The sequence below is a fragment of the Petromyzon marinus genome, chromosome 19, assembly GCF_048934315.1.
Source record: "Petromyzon marinus isolate PM22_M1 ecotype Great Lakes invasive population chromosome 19, UKy_Petmar_22M1.pri1.0, whole genome shotgun sequence".
In the NCBI taxonomy this organism is placed as follows: Eukaryota; Metazoa; Chordata; class Hyperoartia; order Petromyzontiformes; family Petromyzontidae; genus Petromyzon; species Petromyzon marinus.
In genome coordinates, this window is record NC_133685.1 from 15,280,509 (window position 1) to 15,298,275 (window position 17,767).

General features: G+C 44.6%; 1 protein-coding gene across 3 annotated transcripts; it reads right to left on the reverse strand.

Moving 5' to 3' along the window:
* Positions 1–4,604: 4,604 nt before the first annotated feature.
* XXYLT1 (xyloside xylosyltransferase 1) lies at positions 4,605–17,767 on the reverse strand. Of its 3 annotated transcripts, none has more exons than XM_032957021.2 (6): positions 16,778–16,866; positions 14,790–15,307; positions 12,987–13,090; positions 12,390–12,537; positions 8,026–8,158; positions 4,605–5,992 (listed from the first exon to the last, which is right to left on the reverse strand). In XM_032957021.2, the coding sequence occupies exons 2-6, from the start codon at positions 15,283–15,285 to the stop codon at positions 5,596–5,598; spliced, it is 1,278 nt and encodes a 425-aa protein (XP_032812912.2). In that variant the 5' UTR covers positions 15,286–15,307; positions 16,778–16,866; the 3' UTR covers positions 4,605–5,595. The 3 variants fall into 3 exon arrangements, with proteins under 3 accessions (XP_032812912.2, XP_075924297.1, XP_075924298.1); XM_076068182.1 differs by having other exon boundaries at positions 16,721–16,813; XM_076068183.1 differs by lacking the exon at positions 14,790–15,307 and having other exon boundaries at positions 16,778–17,767.

Below are 17,767 nucleotides of genomic sequence, written 5' to 3' on the forward strand. Positions count from 1 at the left end.
GATAATCAAACGGATACAAGACATGCCTCTGTCGGCAAGAACTGTTCATGATCGTACCATCGTGATGGCAAACAAAGTGGAGGAAACGCAAGTGAAGGACATAAATGCAGCGCCGTTCTTTTCTCTGGCTTTGGATGAGTCAACAGACGTGAGCCATTTGTCGCAGTTCAGCGTGATTGCAAGATATGCTGTTGGTGACACACTGCGCGAAGAAAGTCTTGCTGTTCTGCCATTAAAAGGGTCCACAAGAGGTGAGGATTTATTCAAGTCTTTCATGGAGTTTGCTCAAGAAAAAAGTCTACCTATGGATAAACTTCTCTCAGTGTGTACTGATGGTGCTCCGTGTATGGTGGGGAAAAACAAAGGATTTGTGGCGCTTCTCCGTGAACATGAAAATAGACCCATCCTAAGTTTCCATTGCATTATACACCAGGAGGCACTTTGTGCTCAGATGTGTGACAGGCAGTTTGGCGAAGTGATGTCGCTGGTCATTCGTGTGATCAACTTTATTGTTGCCCGAGCCTTAAATGATCGCCAGTTTAAAACACTGCTGGATGAAGTTGTAAATAACTATCCTGGTCTGCTTTTGCACAGCAATGTGCGTTGGTTGTCAAGAGGGAAGGTGCTTAGCCGTTTTGCGGCTTGCCTGAACGAAATCCGGACTTTCCTTGAAATGAAAGGCGTCGGGCATCCTGAGCTAGCCGACACCGAGTGGCTCCTCAAGTTTTACTATCTCGTAGATCTGACTGAACATCTGAACCAGCTCAACGTGAAAATGCAAGGCATTGGAAATACAGTGTTATCCCTTCAACAAGCTGCTTTTCATCACGGATCTTGAAACAGGTCGTTTACTACATTTTGAAAAACTGAGCCAATTTAAAGATGCATGCACAGCAAGTGAGCCCATTCAAAACCTTGATCTCCACCAGCTAGCTGGCTGCACATCCAGTCTCCTACAGTCCTTCAAAGCACGCTTTGGAGAATTTCGTGAGCACACTCGTCTTTTTAAGTTCATCACCCATCCAAACGAGTGTTCACTGAACACAGCCGACCTGAATTACATCCCTGGTGTCTCCGTCAGAGATTTTGAAGCAGAAGTGGCTGACCTGAAGGCCTCAGACATGTGGGTGAATAAGTTCAAGTCACTGAATGAAGATTTGGAAAGAATCACACGACAGAAAGCGGAGTTGGCGAGCAAGCACATGTGGACAGAAATGAAAAAACTCCAACCCGAAGACCAGCTGATTCTCAAAACTTGGAACGCGCTTCCTGTCACATACCACACACTGCAGCGTGTGAGTATTGCTGTATTGACCATGTTTGGATCTACGTATGCATGTGAGCAGTCATTCTCACATCTTAAAAACATCAAGTCCAACCTACGATCACGTTTAACGGATGAAAGCCTCAACGCTTGCATGAAGCTTAACCTCACCAAGTACCAACCCGACTACAAAGACATCAGCAAATCCATGCAGCACCAGAAGTCGCATTAATGGTGAGTGTTATAACAACATTATTTAAAAGAATAAATTCAGAGGCTTATTATACTGACATTTAGTTGAATTCACTTTTAAAATATATTACATGGCTCTCACTGAAATAAATTTCCAATTTTTTTGCTTTCATGGCTCTCTTAGTCAAAAAGGTTCCCGACCCCTGGCCTAGAGGATACGTCCTCATACTTAGTGTGCCCTCACACTATACTCTGCTTAACGGGTACCGCCACTGGGCCGTTCGGACCTGGCACTGACAAGGGCCGGAGGTCGGAAGTCCCAGGGCACTATCTAGATGTCTTGAGTCTTGAGGTGAGTGCGGACTGACTCATGCTGGGAGAGCTGCCCTTTATATCCTTCCTCTCCCAACCGTCCTGTCTCGAGAGGGACTGGGTCCAACCGTTGCCCCCCCCAGCCCCCTCCCTCAGTGGGCTCTGGCCCCCTCACCCCTGGTCAACGGTTATTGTAGTCGTGACTCATACAATACTGCTATGCAGGTAAGTATAATGTTGCACGTAACAATGCCGCTACATTGGTAACGAGCTGAGATTAGGAGCACACTTTTAAAGGGAGTGCTCCTAATCTCAGCTTGTTACCTGTATAAAAGACATCTGTCCACAGAAGCACTCAATCAATCAGATTCCAAACTCTCCACCATGGCCAAGACCAAAGAACTCTCCAAGGATGTCAGGGACAAGATTGTAGACCTACACAAGGCTGGAATGGGCTACAAGACCATTGCCAAGCAGCTTGGTGAGGTGACAACAGTTGGTGCGATTATTCGCAAATGGAAGAAGCACAAAAGAACTGTCAATCTCCCTTGGCCTGGGGCTCCATGCAAGATCTCACCTCGTGGAGTTGCAATGATCATGAGAACGGTGAGGAATCAGCCCAGAACTATACGGGAGGATCTTGTCAATGATCTCAAGGCAGCTGGGACCATAGTCACCAAGAAAACAATTGGTAACACACTACGCCGTGAAGGACTGAAATCCTGCAGCGCCCGCAAGGTCCCCCTGCTCAAGAAAGCACATATACATGCCCGTCTGAAGTTTGCCAATGAACATCTGAATGATTCAGAGGACAACTGGGTGAAAGTGTTGTGGTCAGAGGAGACCAAAATGGAGCTCTTTGGCATCAACTCAACTCGCCGTGTTTGGAGGAGGAATGCTGCCTATGACCCCAAGAACACCATCCCCACCGTCAAACATGGAGGTGGAAATATTATGCTTTGGGGGAGTTTTTCTGCTAAGGGGACAGGACAACTTCACCGCATCAAAGGGACGATGGACGAGGCCATGTACCGTCAAATCTTGGGTGAGAACCTCCTTCCCTCAGCCAGGGCATTGAAAATGGGTCGTGGATGGGTATTCCAGCATGACTATGACCCAAAACACACGGCCAAGGCAACAAAGGTGTGGCTCAAGAAGAAGCACATTAAGGTCCTGGAGTGGCCTAGCCAGTTTCCAGACCTTAATCCCATAGAAAATCTGTGGAGGGAGCTGAAGGTTCGAGTTGGCAAACGTCAGCCTCGAAATCTTAATGACTTGGAGAAGATCTCCAAAGAGGAGTAAAACAAAATCCCTCCTGAGATGTGTGCAAACCTGGTGGCCAACTACAAGAAACGTCTGACCTTTGTGATTGCCAACAAGGGTTTTGCCACCAAGTACTAAGTCATGTTTTGCAGAGGGGTCAGATACATATTTCTCTCATTAAAATCAATTTATAACATTTTTGACATGCGTTTTTCTGGATTTTTTTGTTATTCTGTCTCTCACTGTTCAAATAAACCTACCATTAAAATTATAGACTGATCATTTCTTTGTCAGTGGGCAAACGTCCAAAATCAGCAGAGGATCAAATACTTTTTTCCCTCACTGTACCATTTCAGACGTCAAGGATGGATGAACCAATGACAGCGACCACATAGCGGCCTTACAGGGTCTTGCCGTTGGTCTATGCAATTTATCGGATGTCAGCAGGCACCTGCGGATGTAACCACACTAAATCATTCACTATCGAGGCCGAGGCCAAATATAACTTTTGCTCAAGCTCATTAATTGGTTTGGACAGACGCCAGATATTGCAAGAGTGGTCTCTCATCCCCTGTGTGACGAGGAATGGTAGAAGGATGCCAGCCAAGATGTCTGTTTTGTGAGGGAATGCTGCTCAAATGTTTCTTTATTGGTTGTGTCGGATCCCAAGCATACATAAGTGGGAACTCTTGCGCTGCATGTGGAGCGAAGACAATATGCTGCAAGGACAGTGAGGACACACATCTCAGTTTGCTTGGCATGGCAGTTTAGTCATTCGGCCATCCCATCTCTCTGAAGGATGGTATGGGGAGATTGAATTTTATTTTGTACCTAGAATATTGCATGCATACGTCCACCGATTGGGAAGCAAAAATCCTGCCCTGGTCCATCAGAAATCGCTCAGGGAGGCCGTTTTGTCTTACAACATAGCCATTTATGAATACATCTTTAATGGACTGCGCCTTCTGGTCCAGGAAGAGGCCAAGCAACAGGCTAACGGGTGCAATATTCAATCCCGACTAGCAGATTTTAAGTTAAGACTGGTGGCACATATTTAGTTTGAGAGATTGTTGCAAGTTGACTCTTTCCCGTTCCGATGATGTACGTGTACGTCATCAGAACCGGTACGTGTACGTCATCAGAACAGGAGGAAAAACTAAAATAACTTTATCAGTACCGATGTTCCCACAAGGCCATGCAGGAGGGAATGTGGCAGTTTATTGCCAGCTATCAGAGTGTCGTGTTGCTACAGTTTTCTGAGGTGAGTAACAATGTCTTTAAAACAGCGCTACGCCTCTCTAAATAAAATTAACGCTAAACCGTTTGCGAGTTGTGAGATTCAGCAGTTAATGGGACCCACACCCTGTAACTTGCAGACATCTCGCAACGGGAAAGGGTTAAGGTAGCTGTCTGAACGAGAGTGCACTTGTTCGTATTCTTACTCTAGATCATGAACGGTAGAGTTCTTGTTGAACTCAAAGAATCCGAATCAGACGCGCGCTGTGCCGACAGACCGAGCAGAGCTCCAATCCATCTAACACGGACACATTCCAAATAGGAAATTTGTGAGATGTAAACAAAAGAGCGTTTGTTTATTATAAAAAAAAAACTAAATACTTTTTACCACCGTATTTTAATCAATAATTTTGTCAAAAACCTTGGTAAGATATGTTCATCTAGTTTAGGAGCTGTGTAAAGCCATTATAAATCCATACCCAGAGAATGCAACTACTTTCCATTGATGATAGTTAAACACGTTTGCATTTGTAAATTGTGGTCAAATCTAAAATATATATTTGGTGCATTGTGTACAGGGCTTTGCCACTTCGGGAAATTAAGGAAATTCAATACATTAAAATATTCTATTCAACTGGAAGATGACTCAGTTCTGCTTGTGCATTGTACAATTACTTGGAAGCAGGCTAATGGACTACCCTAGGTGTTACCATGATTAATAACCCATTTTCAACATTAAAACAAAAAAATACGAACACAGAAATGTGTATGAGATTCATTCAATGACATCGATGAGTATGCACAAATGTAGCACTTGAGCTACAATTTCATTGAGAATTTCCTCATGAATTTCAGAGTCCACAAATATTGCATGAAAAATATATATATACATTAAGAATACCTCAATTCTCTCTGGTAGTATATTATTCATCTGGTAAACACAGGAACACCTCAATCAATGGACTCCTTTTCAGGAGCAACCTGGCAAGTTTTCAAAGTAGAGGGTGATGACTGCTATATATTTATATTCCAAATTAGTAGTTTCCAGGTAAGTTTTCTAATTTGGAGTAAAGGCAGCAACATTTTTTCCAACTCTTGCGCACGACATCATATGACCTTTAACGTCCAATGTGAAGAAGTCGAGGATGTTTACGTTTAAAACGAATATAGTATTAATCAGGAAGGCTACTGGATTTGAACTGAACGTATGGAACAAGCGGAGAACACGCTACTGCTGAGCCAGGTCACCACCACTAAGTGCAGTTGAGTAGTGCAGCTGAGGTCGAGGAAACTTGCGTCTCTGCCTACCGTCATTTCAGAAGTGGAATCTATTCATCTGGGATTGGGGTGTTGCAGTTTCCGTGGTATATTCGTACCGGTTCGTCGCACGCAAAGTACCTATCAAACACATCGGCATATCCGTGGTCTCGCCACCATGTGCACAGCTGTCGGTTCCAGCCGCATGGCAGCACGTGGAACAGATGAGGTTCTGCGGCCCCTAATACCGTGAAGAAGTCCTGGTCACCGAGGTGGCCACGAAACGAGAAACGGGTCGCCAAGTCCTTGACGGCAGACGGCGTCAAGGCTTCCGTGTATTTGGCCGAGTTCCGCATACGAACTAAATCCAGGAGCAGGACGCCACTGTTGAAGCCCGGTAAGCCGCCCATGGGCGGCTCGCCAACGTGTGTGCCAGGGTGGTCCTTGCGGTACTGCCAAAATGCATGCCTGTAACAAAATTTGACGGTAATGTGTATAGAGTAATAATTATTTGTTTTTGAAAGAGCCTCCTCTTTTATGCCAGGGCAGCTCAGTGTTTTGCACACAGATAAATGACTTGCAATCACGTTGTCTCAACACATCTGAAAAGGCACCCAAAGTGGGGGCAGCTGCCCGTGTAGCGTGAGGTGACTTGGCACTCGGCCTGCGAGCAGGCGTCAGTCTGTGGGTAGGAGGCAATTATTGCAATGTGTATTTATATTTGAGTAATTTATACAGCACATTAAATTATGTAATACTACTCTTTGGTTTTTTCGGTAAAGTCACGTATAAATAAGTAATAATAATAAAATAAAATTACATAATAGTATATGTACGACGTTTCGATTGCAACGCAAGCAATCATCATCAGGTATAGAAGAGCTAAATTTAAGAGAGAGAGGAAACACAGAGAGATGGAGAAGCACATCAAATTGAACAAGATTTAGCAAAATTTGGAAACAATATAATGCAGCACAGAGGGTCGGTCAAAACAAGCTTGCGTTGCAATCAAAACGTCGTATGTATACTATTATGTAATTTTATTTTATTATCATTTCTTATTTATACGTGACTTTACCGAAAAAACCAAAGAGTAATTCCTGCAGGCACGAAAGCACCAAATCAAGTTGAACCGCCTCTACGGGGAGGTATGAAGTATGTGTCTTTGCGTTGTCTCTGTTTGTGTCTCAGTGTATGTGTCGTGTCTCTCTCTCAAATGTCACACTTAACTTAAGTTTGTGTCTCTATGTTGTCTCTACCTGTGTTTCTGCCTTTGTGTCTACGTGTATGTCTTGTTTCTCTCCACAGTCCCTGTGGGCATGCTAATCTGATTGCTGTGCTTTTTCCCCCCCCTCACCACGCTGCAGCGGCATGTGCGGTGGCTCCCAGTCCATGCTAATTTTGTATTCCTTTGCTCTATGTCCACCCCCCCTCCCTCCCCCTCTATTTAAGGCTTCGACACAGAAGCATTGTTTCACTTTGTCCCATGTGTGTGTCTCTCTCTGTGTGTCTATGTGCTGGCTCTCTCTGCTTGGATGTCTATAAATGTGTCTGTGATCTGTAACGTAATCAGCCAGACCATGCGTTAATTGTGTTTTGACCGACCCTCTGTGCTGCATTATATTGTTTCCAAATTTTACTAAATCTTGTTCAATTTGATGTGCTTCTCCATCTCTCTGTTTCCTCTCTCTCTTAAATTTAACTCTTCTATACCTGATGATGATTGCTTGTGTTGCAATCGAAACGTCGTATGTATACTATTATGTAATTTTATTTTATTATTATTTCTTATTTATACGTGACTTACCGAAAAAAACAAAGAGTAATTCCTGCAGTCACGAAAGCACCAAATCAAGTTATGTACTACTACATCGCACAGAAATGCTTTCCCTCTTTCTGCCTGAATTCTTAACACGCAATGTTTAATAGTTACTTCAAGGTTACTCTAAAAATTGGAGGCAAATTTCAACAGCTAACGAATACCAGGCTAGTGTGGGTTTGAATGGGGTTCTAGGTGAACACCCATCACCACTAGAAGAATGACAGTCCGATGGTCAGTGGAAAGATCAGCTGCACGGTCGGTCCTGATGTCAATGACTTGGGTTCGCATTCACTGTTCTGCTACTACATAGTCCAGCAGATGTTCTTGCTTTGAGTGCACCCAATAATGTTAGAGGTGGAACAGCATGTTGGTGATTACAAACCCATGTACAGATATCTAGCAGATCCTACGCTTAATAAGCTGATCTGGCCCATGGCCTTCCAACCACTCCCACCCACCCAACTACTAACATCATCACCCAGTCTGCAATTAAAATCACCCAATAGGATGACTATCCCAAGCGGACACGTTAGCCAATGCTAGGGACAGCAGACCACAAAAGGTATCGGGACTGCTCAGCCTTGGCCGCGTCCCTCTAAATATGTTCATATATCGGTATTCACCGATACTTGCATAATTGACAATGTGGATGAATATTGGTTTCTGCGATGCCGTGCACCTGTACACAGGCTGCATCTCGTAGGCGATGCCGATAACAGCGTCCGGTCCAAACTTATCAAACTCGGAGAAGAGGAGGCGAATGTTGGCCATGAGCTTCAAGTCCAGATCCAGCTGCACGATTCGCTCCATCTCTACCCGGTCGTTCACAAACCAGGGGGGAAAATGGTAAACTTTTAAAAATGTTTGTTTGAAAAAGACAAAACGTAACAATATCTATGGGACCATTTTTGCCAGTAATGTATCAAGATAAAAAAAGTCTTTACCCTTTTGGTCACAAAGACCAGAGGTGTTAAGATGTTCTAACACTACATAGACACCTACAACAAGGTGTTAACGTATGTATGTTGAACTTATTTTGCGCCGTACGCAGCTAATCTTGCGAATCAGAAGTGATGAGTCTGTATTAACCACACATGCTTGTGGTAAAACATGCAAACAAAATATGCTTTGATCATGTACGCATTGTCCTTGAAATTGATTGGCCTACACCAGAGACAGACTCTTGGATGGCTTTGTCTCACCAGTGCTAAACCAAAGGCTGCCAAAAGGTGAATGATACAAGGACGTTAATAGCTCGAGTTAAGCAGACATATCCATGGGACCATGTACAGTGAGGGAAAAAAGTATTTGATCCCCTGCTGATTTTGTACGTTTGCCCACTGACAAAGAAATGATCAGTCTATAATTTTAATGGTGGGTTTATTTGAACAGTGAGACAGAATAACAACAAAATCCAGAAAAACGCATGTCAAAAATGTTATAAATTGATTTGCATTTTAATGAGGGAAATAAGTATTTGACCCCTCTGCAAAACATGACTTAGTACTTGGTGGCAAAACCCTTGTTGGCAATCACAAAGGTCAGACGTTTCTTGTAGTTGGCCACCAGGTTTGCACACATCTCAGGAGGGATTTTGTCCCACTCCTCTTTGCAGATCTTCTCCAAGTCATTAAGGTTTCGAGGCTGCCGTTTGGCAACTCGAACCTTCAGCTCCCTCCACAGATTTTCTATGGGATAAGGTCTGGAGACTGGCTAGGCCACTCCAGGACCTAAATGTGCTTCTTGAGCCACTCCTTTGTTGCCTTGGCCGTGTTTTGGGTCATTGTCATGCTGGAATACCCATCCACGACCCATTTTCAATGCCCTGGCTGAGGGAAGGAGGTTCTCATCCAAGATTTGACGGTACATGGCCCCATCCATCGTCCCTTTTATGTGAAGTTGTCCTGTCCCAAGCAGAAAAACACCTCCAAAGCATGTTTCCACCTCCATGTTTGACGGTGGGGATGGTGTTCTTGGGGTCATAGGCAGCATTCCTCCTCCAAACACGGCGAGTTGAGTTGATTCCAAAGAGCTCCATTTTGGTCTCATCTGACCACAACATTTTCACCCAGTTGTCCTCTGAATCATTCAGATGTTCATTGGCAAACTTCAGACGGGCACGAATATGTGCTTTCTTGAGCAGGGAGACCTTGCGGGCGCTGCAGGATTTCAGTCCTGTACGGCGTAGTGTTACCAATTGTTTTCTTGGTGACTATGGTCCCAGCTGCCTTGAGATCATTGACAAGATCCTCCCGTGTAGTTCTGGGCTGATTCCTCACCGGTCTCATGATCACTGCAACTCCACGAGGTGAGATCTTGCATGGAGCCCCAGGCCGAGGGAGATTGACAGTTCTTTTGTGTTTCTTCCATTTGCGAATAATCGCACCAACTGTTGTCACCTTCTCACCAAGCTACTTGGCAATGGTCTTGTAGCCCATTCCAGCCTTGTGTAGGTCTACAATCTTGTCCCTGACATCCTTGGAGAGTTCTTTGGTCTTGGCCATGGTGGAGAGTTTGGAATCTGATTGATTGCTTCTGTGGACAGGTGCCTTTTATACAGGTAACAAGCTGATATTAGCACTCCCTTTATGAGTGTGCTCTTAATCTCAGCTCGTTACCTGCATAAAGGACACCTGGGAGCCAGAAATCTTTCTGATTGAGAGGGGGCCAAATACTTATTTCCCTCATTAAAATGCAAATCAATTTATAACATTTTTGACATGCGTTTTTCTGGATTTTGTTTTTGTTATTCTGTCTCTCACTGTTCAAATAAACCTACCATTAAAATTATAGACTGATCATTTCTTTGTCAGTGGGCAAACGTACAAAATCAGCAGGGGATCAAATACTTTTTTCCCTCACTGTATTAGCAATACTGTACAGTACTGGCAACAGTAGTTATATCTATGGGACCCATAGATGCGTTGGTGTTTGCATTGTCCATGTACAATTTCAGACGACACGTACATTATCAGTAGATTTTGTTTGAATGTTTAACCACAAGTATGTGTGGTTAATGCAGATTGCATGCCTTGAAATAGGTGGCTATTTGGTGTTTGAACATCCTAACACCTGTATTCATGCCAGAAAGGGTAAAGCCTATTTTATAATCTTGATAACAATAATCATCTTTGCATTTATACCGCAGCATTTAACTGCCTCAGCGACTTAAAAGCAACTTAAATTGCATCTCATCGTAAATATTCCACGGGCACCCCTATCAGCAGTTGTCCATGTGCGGCACAAGGTGACTCGGCACCAGGATACAAGCTGGCATCTGTCTGCCAGTTGAGGGGCGATATTGAAATGTGTAATCCCTTAGTAATTTGCAATTAAGTGAAATCAGAGAAAGTAAAACGGCATATGTTTGAATTTTTCTGAACAATTAAGCAACATTTTGGCAACTGCAACATATTAACATTCGAAATGTGTTATAACATCGGATCAAAATATAGGTGAAGGCGTCTATCAAGTTCACGAGAACAGTAACCATGGTAGCAGCGATAGAACAGTGATAAGGAGGTAATTGACCGCTGGTGAGCCTTTGACTGGAGCTAATCGGTGAGTGCTGAACGAACAATCACCACTCCACTCCAGATATGACAGCAGTATCAAACTTTGACTGAACGTGTGCTTTTTTTTTACCAATCCCTTGCTGTCGTTAAAAGTCGCACTTGCTGAACAATGTCTGGTGTGCCGCAATCCATTGTCATGAGCATGCATTCTTAACCGCCATAAATGCACTCAACATGAGCCAGGGTGACATCTGCACTTACTATGAACTTGCATGTGTACTGTGCTCTCTCTTTCAGAGAGCAGAGCCCCCTATTGGTTGCTGTCCCTGAGCCGCAAAAGATGATGCAACACCTATTTTTTTTACCAGGGAAGGCCCACTGAGCGAAATAGGTATTTTTCAGAAGCAACCTGGCCACAAATTATCACTCAATGAAGTGGTTCATCATTTTTAAATATATAGCAGTCAAATACTCTAAACACATGTTTCTAAATGTGGAGGGAAAAATCAGAGGACCCGGAGAAAAATCCACACTACCATAGGAAGACATGCAAACTACAACTAAAAGGCATCAGGGTCGGAGGATCGAAGCCACGACCTCCTGTATACAAGACGAGGAAGTTAGCATCTCGCCACCATGGCACCCCATTACTCGGCGATGGGACATCAGTCAGCCAGTGCAAGGCGATGCTTGCTATGCAAGTAACATATGGGTATGTTTTCAAATTTCTATCGGGATTGACTTTTTTTGCTAAGTTATGGGGGGAAACTGGGAGAACTTGGAGGAAACTGTACAGAACAGGAGGAGAACATAGAGTTCCCACAGAGAGACGCCTCAGTTGGGAATCGGAAAGAGGCCCTTCTTGCTGTGTGGTGCAAGTGCACATTTAGAAACATGCGTTTTGAATATTTGGCTGCTATATATTTCCATATGATAAGCCACTTCGTTGAGCTATCATTTGTGATGGCCAGGTCGCTTCTAAAAAAAGAGCTATAAAACTCAGTGGGCCTTGCCTAATATAGTTTAGTTTTTAGTTACCATTGTGCCACCACCCTGCTGCCCCAAATACATTTTATAGAAATCAAACAGGAGGATGGATAAGAGGAATTTCTATGTATTCTTATCACCAGTGAAGTAATATTCTTTAAGCAAACCTTTGTCTAATGGGGACTTCTGTTCAAAGTGAATTCCTTCCTATGAGCATTTAGGTGGTGCTCATCTGTTTACAGCACTAAAACCCCTGGCAGAAAGTCCACATTCCTATGGCTGGGGAAAGCCTATCCATAGGGCAACCACAGATAACGTCCCCAAATAGTGCTTATTTTGTCGACCCTAGAGGGGATGATGGGCCGAGTCAACCTCCAAGCAGGATATGAACTCACAACCTCATGATTTCGAGCCATTTGCTCTACAGTTGAGCCACCAGGCTGGTTGTTGGGGGTTTACGGAGCACGCTGTAACATTTCACACATCAGGATCGAGAGGCAACACAAGTAGCACTGAGGCCACGCTTTCCCCTTGCCCTCACCTCGTGGCATAAAGAGGTGCATGGCAACAGACATAAAAAAGATGGCATCATTGAAGTAAGATCCGGAGCCAGCACTGAAGTGGCTCTGCATTGGCTCCACAATGGGATGCAGCTGTTCAGCCAGCTGTCCCACACCATGCACAGTCACCTGTAGACACACGTCAATACGCATCACTTATAGGGAGACTTTGCTAAAGACAGTTGCAAAATGATTTTTGTTAACTAGACGGGAACTCAAAGAGGGCAGGATAGTCTAATTTTAACTGACCTGGGTCGTCAAAATGACAAAAGGAATAGCATGAATACTAAGTACACAGATGAAGCAAATAGAAATAGGAACAAAATCAACCAATTCGATTCAGAGTAGAAACCAAACAGAAATAAGAGCTAAAATAATCATGGAACAGAAAACAATCCAAAACAGTCCAAAAACATATTTTAAATAAAATACATTTCCCGTAATGGCTCAGGAAAAACATTGTTAAATAAAGCATTCACAATAAAGTTACATTACAGAAACATCTTAGTTGAGATGGCTGAAGTCACATGTACATCCCATGTAGAGCAACTATTTGATTTTTTTAAAAACAAACGTACCTTGGAATGAAAGGAAGCCTTCCCAAGGAACGCATCGAGAAGCTTCTGCCCGAGGGCTTTGCTCGGCTCGTCACAGACCAGGTGCATATGAAGTAATTCGTTCTCTGAAAGGAAAATAAATGCATTCAACATCAGAATGGTGTCCAAAAAAATTAGTTGTTATACATACATTGTTCTTACAGTCAGTGAAACAAACTAATTATCACATTCCATAATTTGTATAAGTGATTTTAATATCCTCAGTGTCACCTTTGACAACCACACCCTCAACACGACAAAGAGATGCAATCACCATCTCAGGGCCAAATGGAACACACCAACCAATGTTGACTACAGCCACAGCAAACACTATGGTGTGTAACATTATCAGCACCCGCCTTGATTACAGAAACACCTCCTCCATCAGAAAAAACACCTCAACAAACTGCAGCATTTCCCAAAAAATCTTGAACCGGCTCCACATCAACTCAAGGATGCAGTACAACATCACTATCCTTTTCAAGGTCTCCCGTCATACCTCTCCACAATTCCAACTCTACTGACTACAGCAAACAGCCACTTCCTACGGAGAACGTCAATCTGTTCATGGTGCCCACAACCAGGATATCAGTTGAGCAGCGTTTCTTCGGGGCTGCACGAGCAGCCATCTGGAATTGTTTCCCAATGCGCATACGCATTCAAGCAGCAACTCAAGGCTCGCACATGTTCAGGCTGCATATGAGGGGCTGAGCTCTGGCCCCACGCCTCCGAATTTTCGATTGAATATGTCCAATTCGTGAAATATGTACACACCCTATAAATTTTTATTCCCCTGATTCCCAAAATATCAAACGGGAAGCAACAAAGAGCACTATTACCTTTGTAATGGGTTAGAGTGGATGAGTGAGTGCGTGGGTCAATAAAGGGGTGAGTGTGCAAGTGAGGGAGTGGGCGAGTGAGGGAGTGGGCGAGTGAGGGAGTGGGTGAGTGGGTTAGTGGACGAGTGTGTTGTTGCGACCTGCAGCGTGGTGGTTGAACATGACAGGGAGGTGAAACAGTCAGTCTGGTAGACCGAGTCCTCAACAAAGGTGGAAAAACTTAAGAATTAAGTTTATGGGAACAGTAGCCATGGTCGTAGCGACAGTACCAATGTAGACTATCTTAGGGTCTCTCTGTGTCCGGTGGCATAACCGTTAGTTCTGGGGAGGCACACAACTTTCCGGCGCTGCAATTACACAGCCTTGTATGTCTCACTTCTCTCATATTTGGCTAGATCTTCTGTTATGAATACACCTATGTCTTACATTTATCTTGGAAATACACCTCTCCTATCACATTTCCCTTCTGAAATATCAGTCATCAACCTAGTGGAGCACTGTGTAAAGATGGAAAAATGTTTGTTTCCTGACCAAGGCCCATCATCTGTAACCATCCGTAAAACACAAGATGACTAATTGTGTCGTATATTTCCGAGTTTGCTCTATTCTTAATCCGCTCCTCCAACGTGAAAGGAAGTGTAATTATACTTCAGAATGTAATTTCATGTTTATTTGACTATATTCCAATTAACAAAAAATTATTCATCTATGACACTGCTATGAAAGGGAATGTATATAATAGGCAATGTTTCAGGCAATGGCTCATCTTGATTGCACATTAACGTTTCCTTTGACGGCAGTTATTGACGAACGTGTTGAGATGCTTAATGTGTGCTTGCGCACCACCGCCAACGCAGTATCGCCAAATAATTTGCATTTCAATAAGGCTTAAAGTGAACAATGACCAATCGAATTATATATAGTATGTCAATATAATGCGATTTACCTTCAAAGTGTGAGTGCATCACCAATGATTTCATAAATATCTTGAATTTTTCTTGGAGATCATGTTTCTGGTTCACCTTGGTGAACATCATCAACACGTGGTACTCTGTGGGACCCAACTGCTGTGCCTTACTTGTTTTAAAACCAGTGGGTTCCTCAACCAAAGGCACGCGAACGTTATCCTCACCACGGCTTTTGCCATTTTGAAACTGCTCATCCATTTGGGGTTTCAACACGGGCTCATCCGTCTTTGAAGCGCCAACAACAGGCAAGCCGCTTTGGCGCCCACTGTGGCTGCCGACAGGGTCGCCACCGGCCTTTCCGTGGTTGGCTTGCAGCATGAGCTTGCGGGTCGCGCTGGAAAAGCTCTCTTGCCCGCCGGCCAAGTAGTAGAATCCAAAGACGGCGAGCGACGCAATGGCTAAGCACAGCAGCTGGTACCAGCGAGATGACACCACGCGCACCATGGCCCGTCCCACGTAGTGACTAATTCCCATCTGGAGCAAGCCAGTCTGGGTGCTGGGGGGACCAAATCGAGTCATGTAGACAGACACAGAACATTAGTACATTTTTTACCTTCACGGAATGATATAGCACGTTAACCAAGGCGCTTTCCAGAGAATTAACATTGGTACATGTGAATGTAATGGTCATGAGGTGAACACAATATTTTAGAGGAAGCAATGGGGAGAATGTGGTGATGGGTGAATTCGGTGAAAGCGAACTTGATGATTGTAAATTATGGATTGAATGAATGAGGAATTAGTGATAGCCATATGTGAATGTGTTTCACATTTTTGGGTGGCAGGGTGTCGCGGTGGCAACTTTTCGTCTCGCAGTAAAAAGGGAATGGGTTTTAATTCCTGACTCCAGTGCCTTGTGTGGGGTTTGTAATGTTTCCCCCCCTGTTGTGCATGGGGCTCCAGTTTACCCCGACAGCTTCGCCAACACACCTCAATGGGATAAAAAATCAGAAAAAAATACCTCAAAGTTACTTCATTGGGATATCGCCCCCCTACTGTGAAAACTTGACAGGACTCTTGAAACTCTGCGTGGCTTTTCACAGTACTGCACTGTAAATCACCGGAATGAAGGACTTCCAATACAGTACTAGTGTAATGGGCAGGTTGCCAGACGGCAGTCGAGATGGCGAAGTGTGCCAGAGCAGCACCGCGTGTTTGACACACGGGGGTTGTGTCAGTTGCTTCTACGTTGGGTACGTTGGGTACACTGGATAACAACTTTAAATAATGCCGCTTCTGTGAGCAGGCCGAATATTGCTCAAGCTCAATCGACATATAATTCGTATATACATGCTCATGGAATACACGATGGAAGTGCGATGTGGTTTGAGTCGGGTTTATATTTATAAACAGAAATGTATCCAACGACCCAATAATGAGTGGTTGACAGTGCAATAGAACTGAACACTTAACAAAGTTGAGTACTTTATTTCAGCTATTTAATTGTTTACACGAGCAAAGATCCTCCATTTGGATTTAACACTGTTGGGGCAAGTGCTGTTAGCGAGCACCTCATGAAGGCCGGCACGGCCCACGAGGGGGTGGGTGGCCAGCACCACGCTCGGCCGCCTTTGTCTCCCTAGTGGCGATGCTACTCACCGCACTAGGTACTGTACTCATTTGAGGCCGAGTCAACCTAGGCGAGGCCCAGGACCGGTTCAGATCGTCACCGGTGTTAGGCGTGAGCGGGAATCGAACTCGGGTTGGGCGGTTGTGGGGAGCGGTTTTCGCGCTGCACTACCGCTCCCCACAAACATACAATCCCCTCTCTTCACACTCACCCTCTCTCTCACACTCACCCTCTCTCTCACACTCACCCTCTCTCTCACACTCACCCTCTCTCTCACACTCACCCTCTTTCTCTCACACTCACCCTCGCTGTCACACTCACCCTCGCTCTCACACTCACCTTCTCTCACGCCTCACCCTCTCTCTCTCCCTCCCACTCTATCTCACGCTCGCTCACCTCTCGATCTCTTGGCCTGGCGACTCGGATTGTGACCTCTAACCCTAAATCGTGACGTAGCGGACACAGCGCGGTAGCCCGGATGATGAATGGGCGGGGTAAGGGGCGGGGCGATGGGGGTGAGGGGCGGGCTATAATACAAATGTATGATGCGCATTCCATCCTACGATCCCAATGCCCAACGCATGAAAAGTTGTAAATTAAAATAGAATCAGGGCAACCGACCAAAATAAAGCGTGGTTCTACGCCCATCCCCAAACCCGTATAAACAGTTTGCCTTTAGAGGCCGACCCCTTTGCCTGATGACGACCGCTTGTGTTGCGATGGAAACGTCGTGATTTGTTTTCTTTCTAACTATGTGACTTTACCGAAAGAACCAAAGAGTATGGATTCCTGCAGGCACGAAAGCTTCAAATCAAGAGTGAAGGCCAGTTTAAAGAGATGGGTTTTCAAAGCAGACTACCGACTCTGATTGTCTGATTTCAAGTGGCAAGGCGTTCCATAGCTTTGGTGCCACGTTAACAAAAGCTATAATAGGTTATTGTTAGGGTTAGATCGCGTAAAATATATAAATGTGTCGTTAAAACCTGCCACCACCCGACACAGCCAACTAGTAAGGGTTGTCACGTAAACAGAACATGCCAATTCGTCACTAGTACAGCACACCGGTATGTTGGAGAGCCAAGCCACAACATTTACAATCTGAGTACGACGTTTCGCCAGTAATTACAATTAGTTTTAATTACTGACGATGTCGAACGTTAATTACTGACGATGTCGAAGGTGACGACCGAAGACCGAAGCGACGTAGCCCGACGGGATGATTCCAGGAGACAGCCCCATTCTGTTCCCAGAACCCCCTTTTAATCCCCTGAGCCCAGAGAGTTCTGGAGCATTCCACCACCTGCCCTTCTCGTCACCTGTCACATCCACGGGTACCAGAGAGAGACTGTGATATGCACAGTTGCACTCATCTCTCAGTAGCTGGCG

Bases quoted from the DNA above. Each gene is read 5' to 3' on its own strand.
- XXYLT1 (XM_032957021.2), bottom strand. From the start codon at position 15,285: ATGGGAATTAGTCACTACGTGGGACGGGCCATGGTGCGCGTGGTGTCA. The intron at 12,538-12,986 runs GTACGTTTGTTT...GTGTGTCTACAG, and splicing joins AGGCTTCCTTTCATTCCAAG to GTGACTGTGCATGGTGTGGG. The intron at 8,159-12,389 runs GTGAGGGCAAGG...ACGACCGGGTAG, and splicing joins GCACCTCTTTATGCCACGAG to AGATGGAGCGAATCGTGCAG.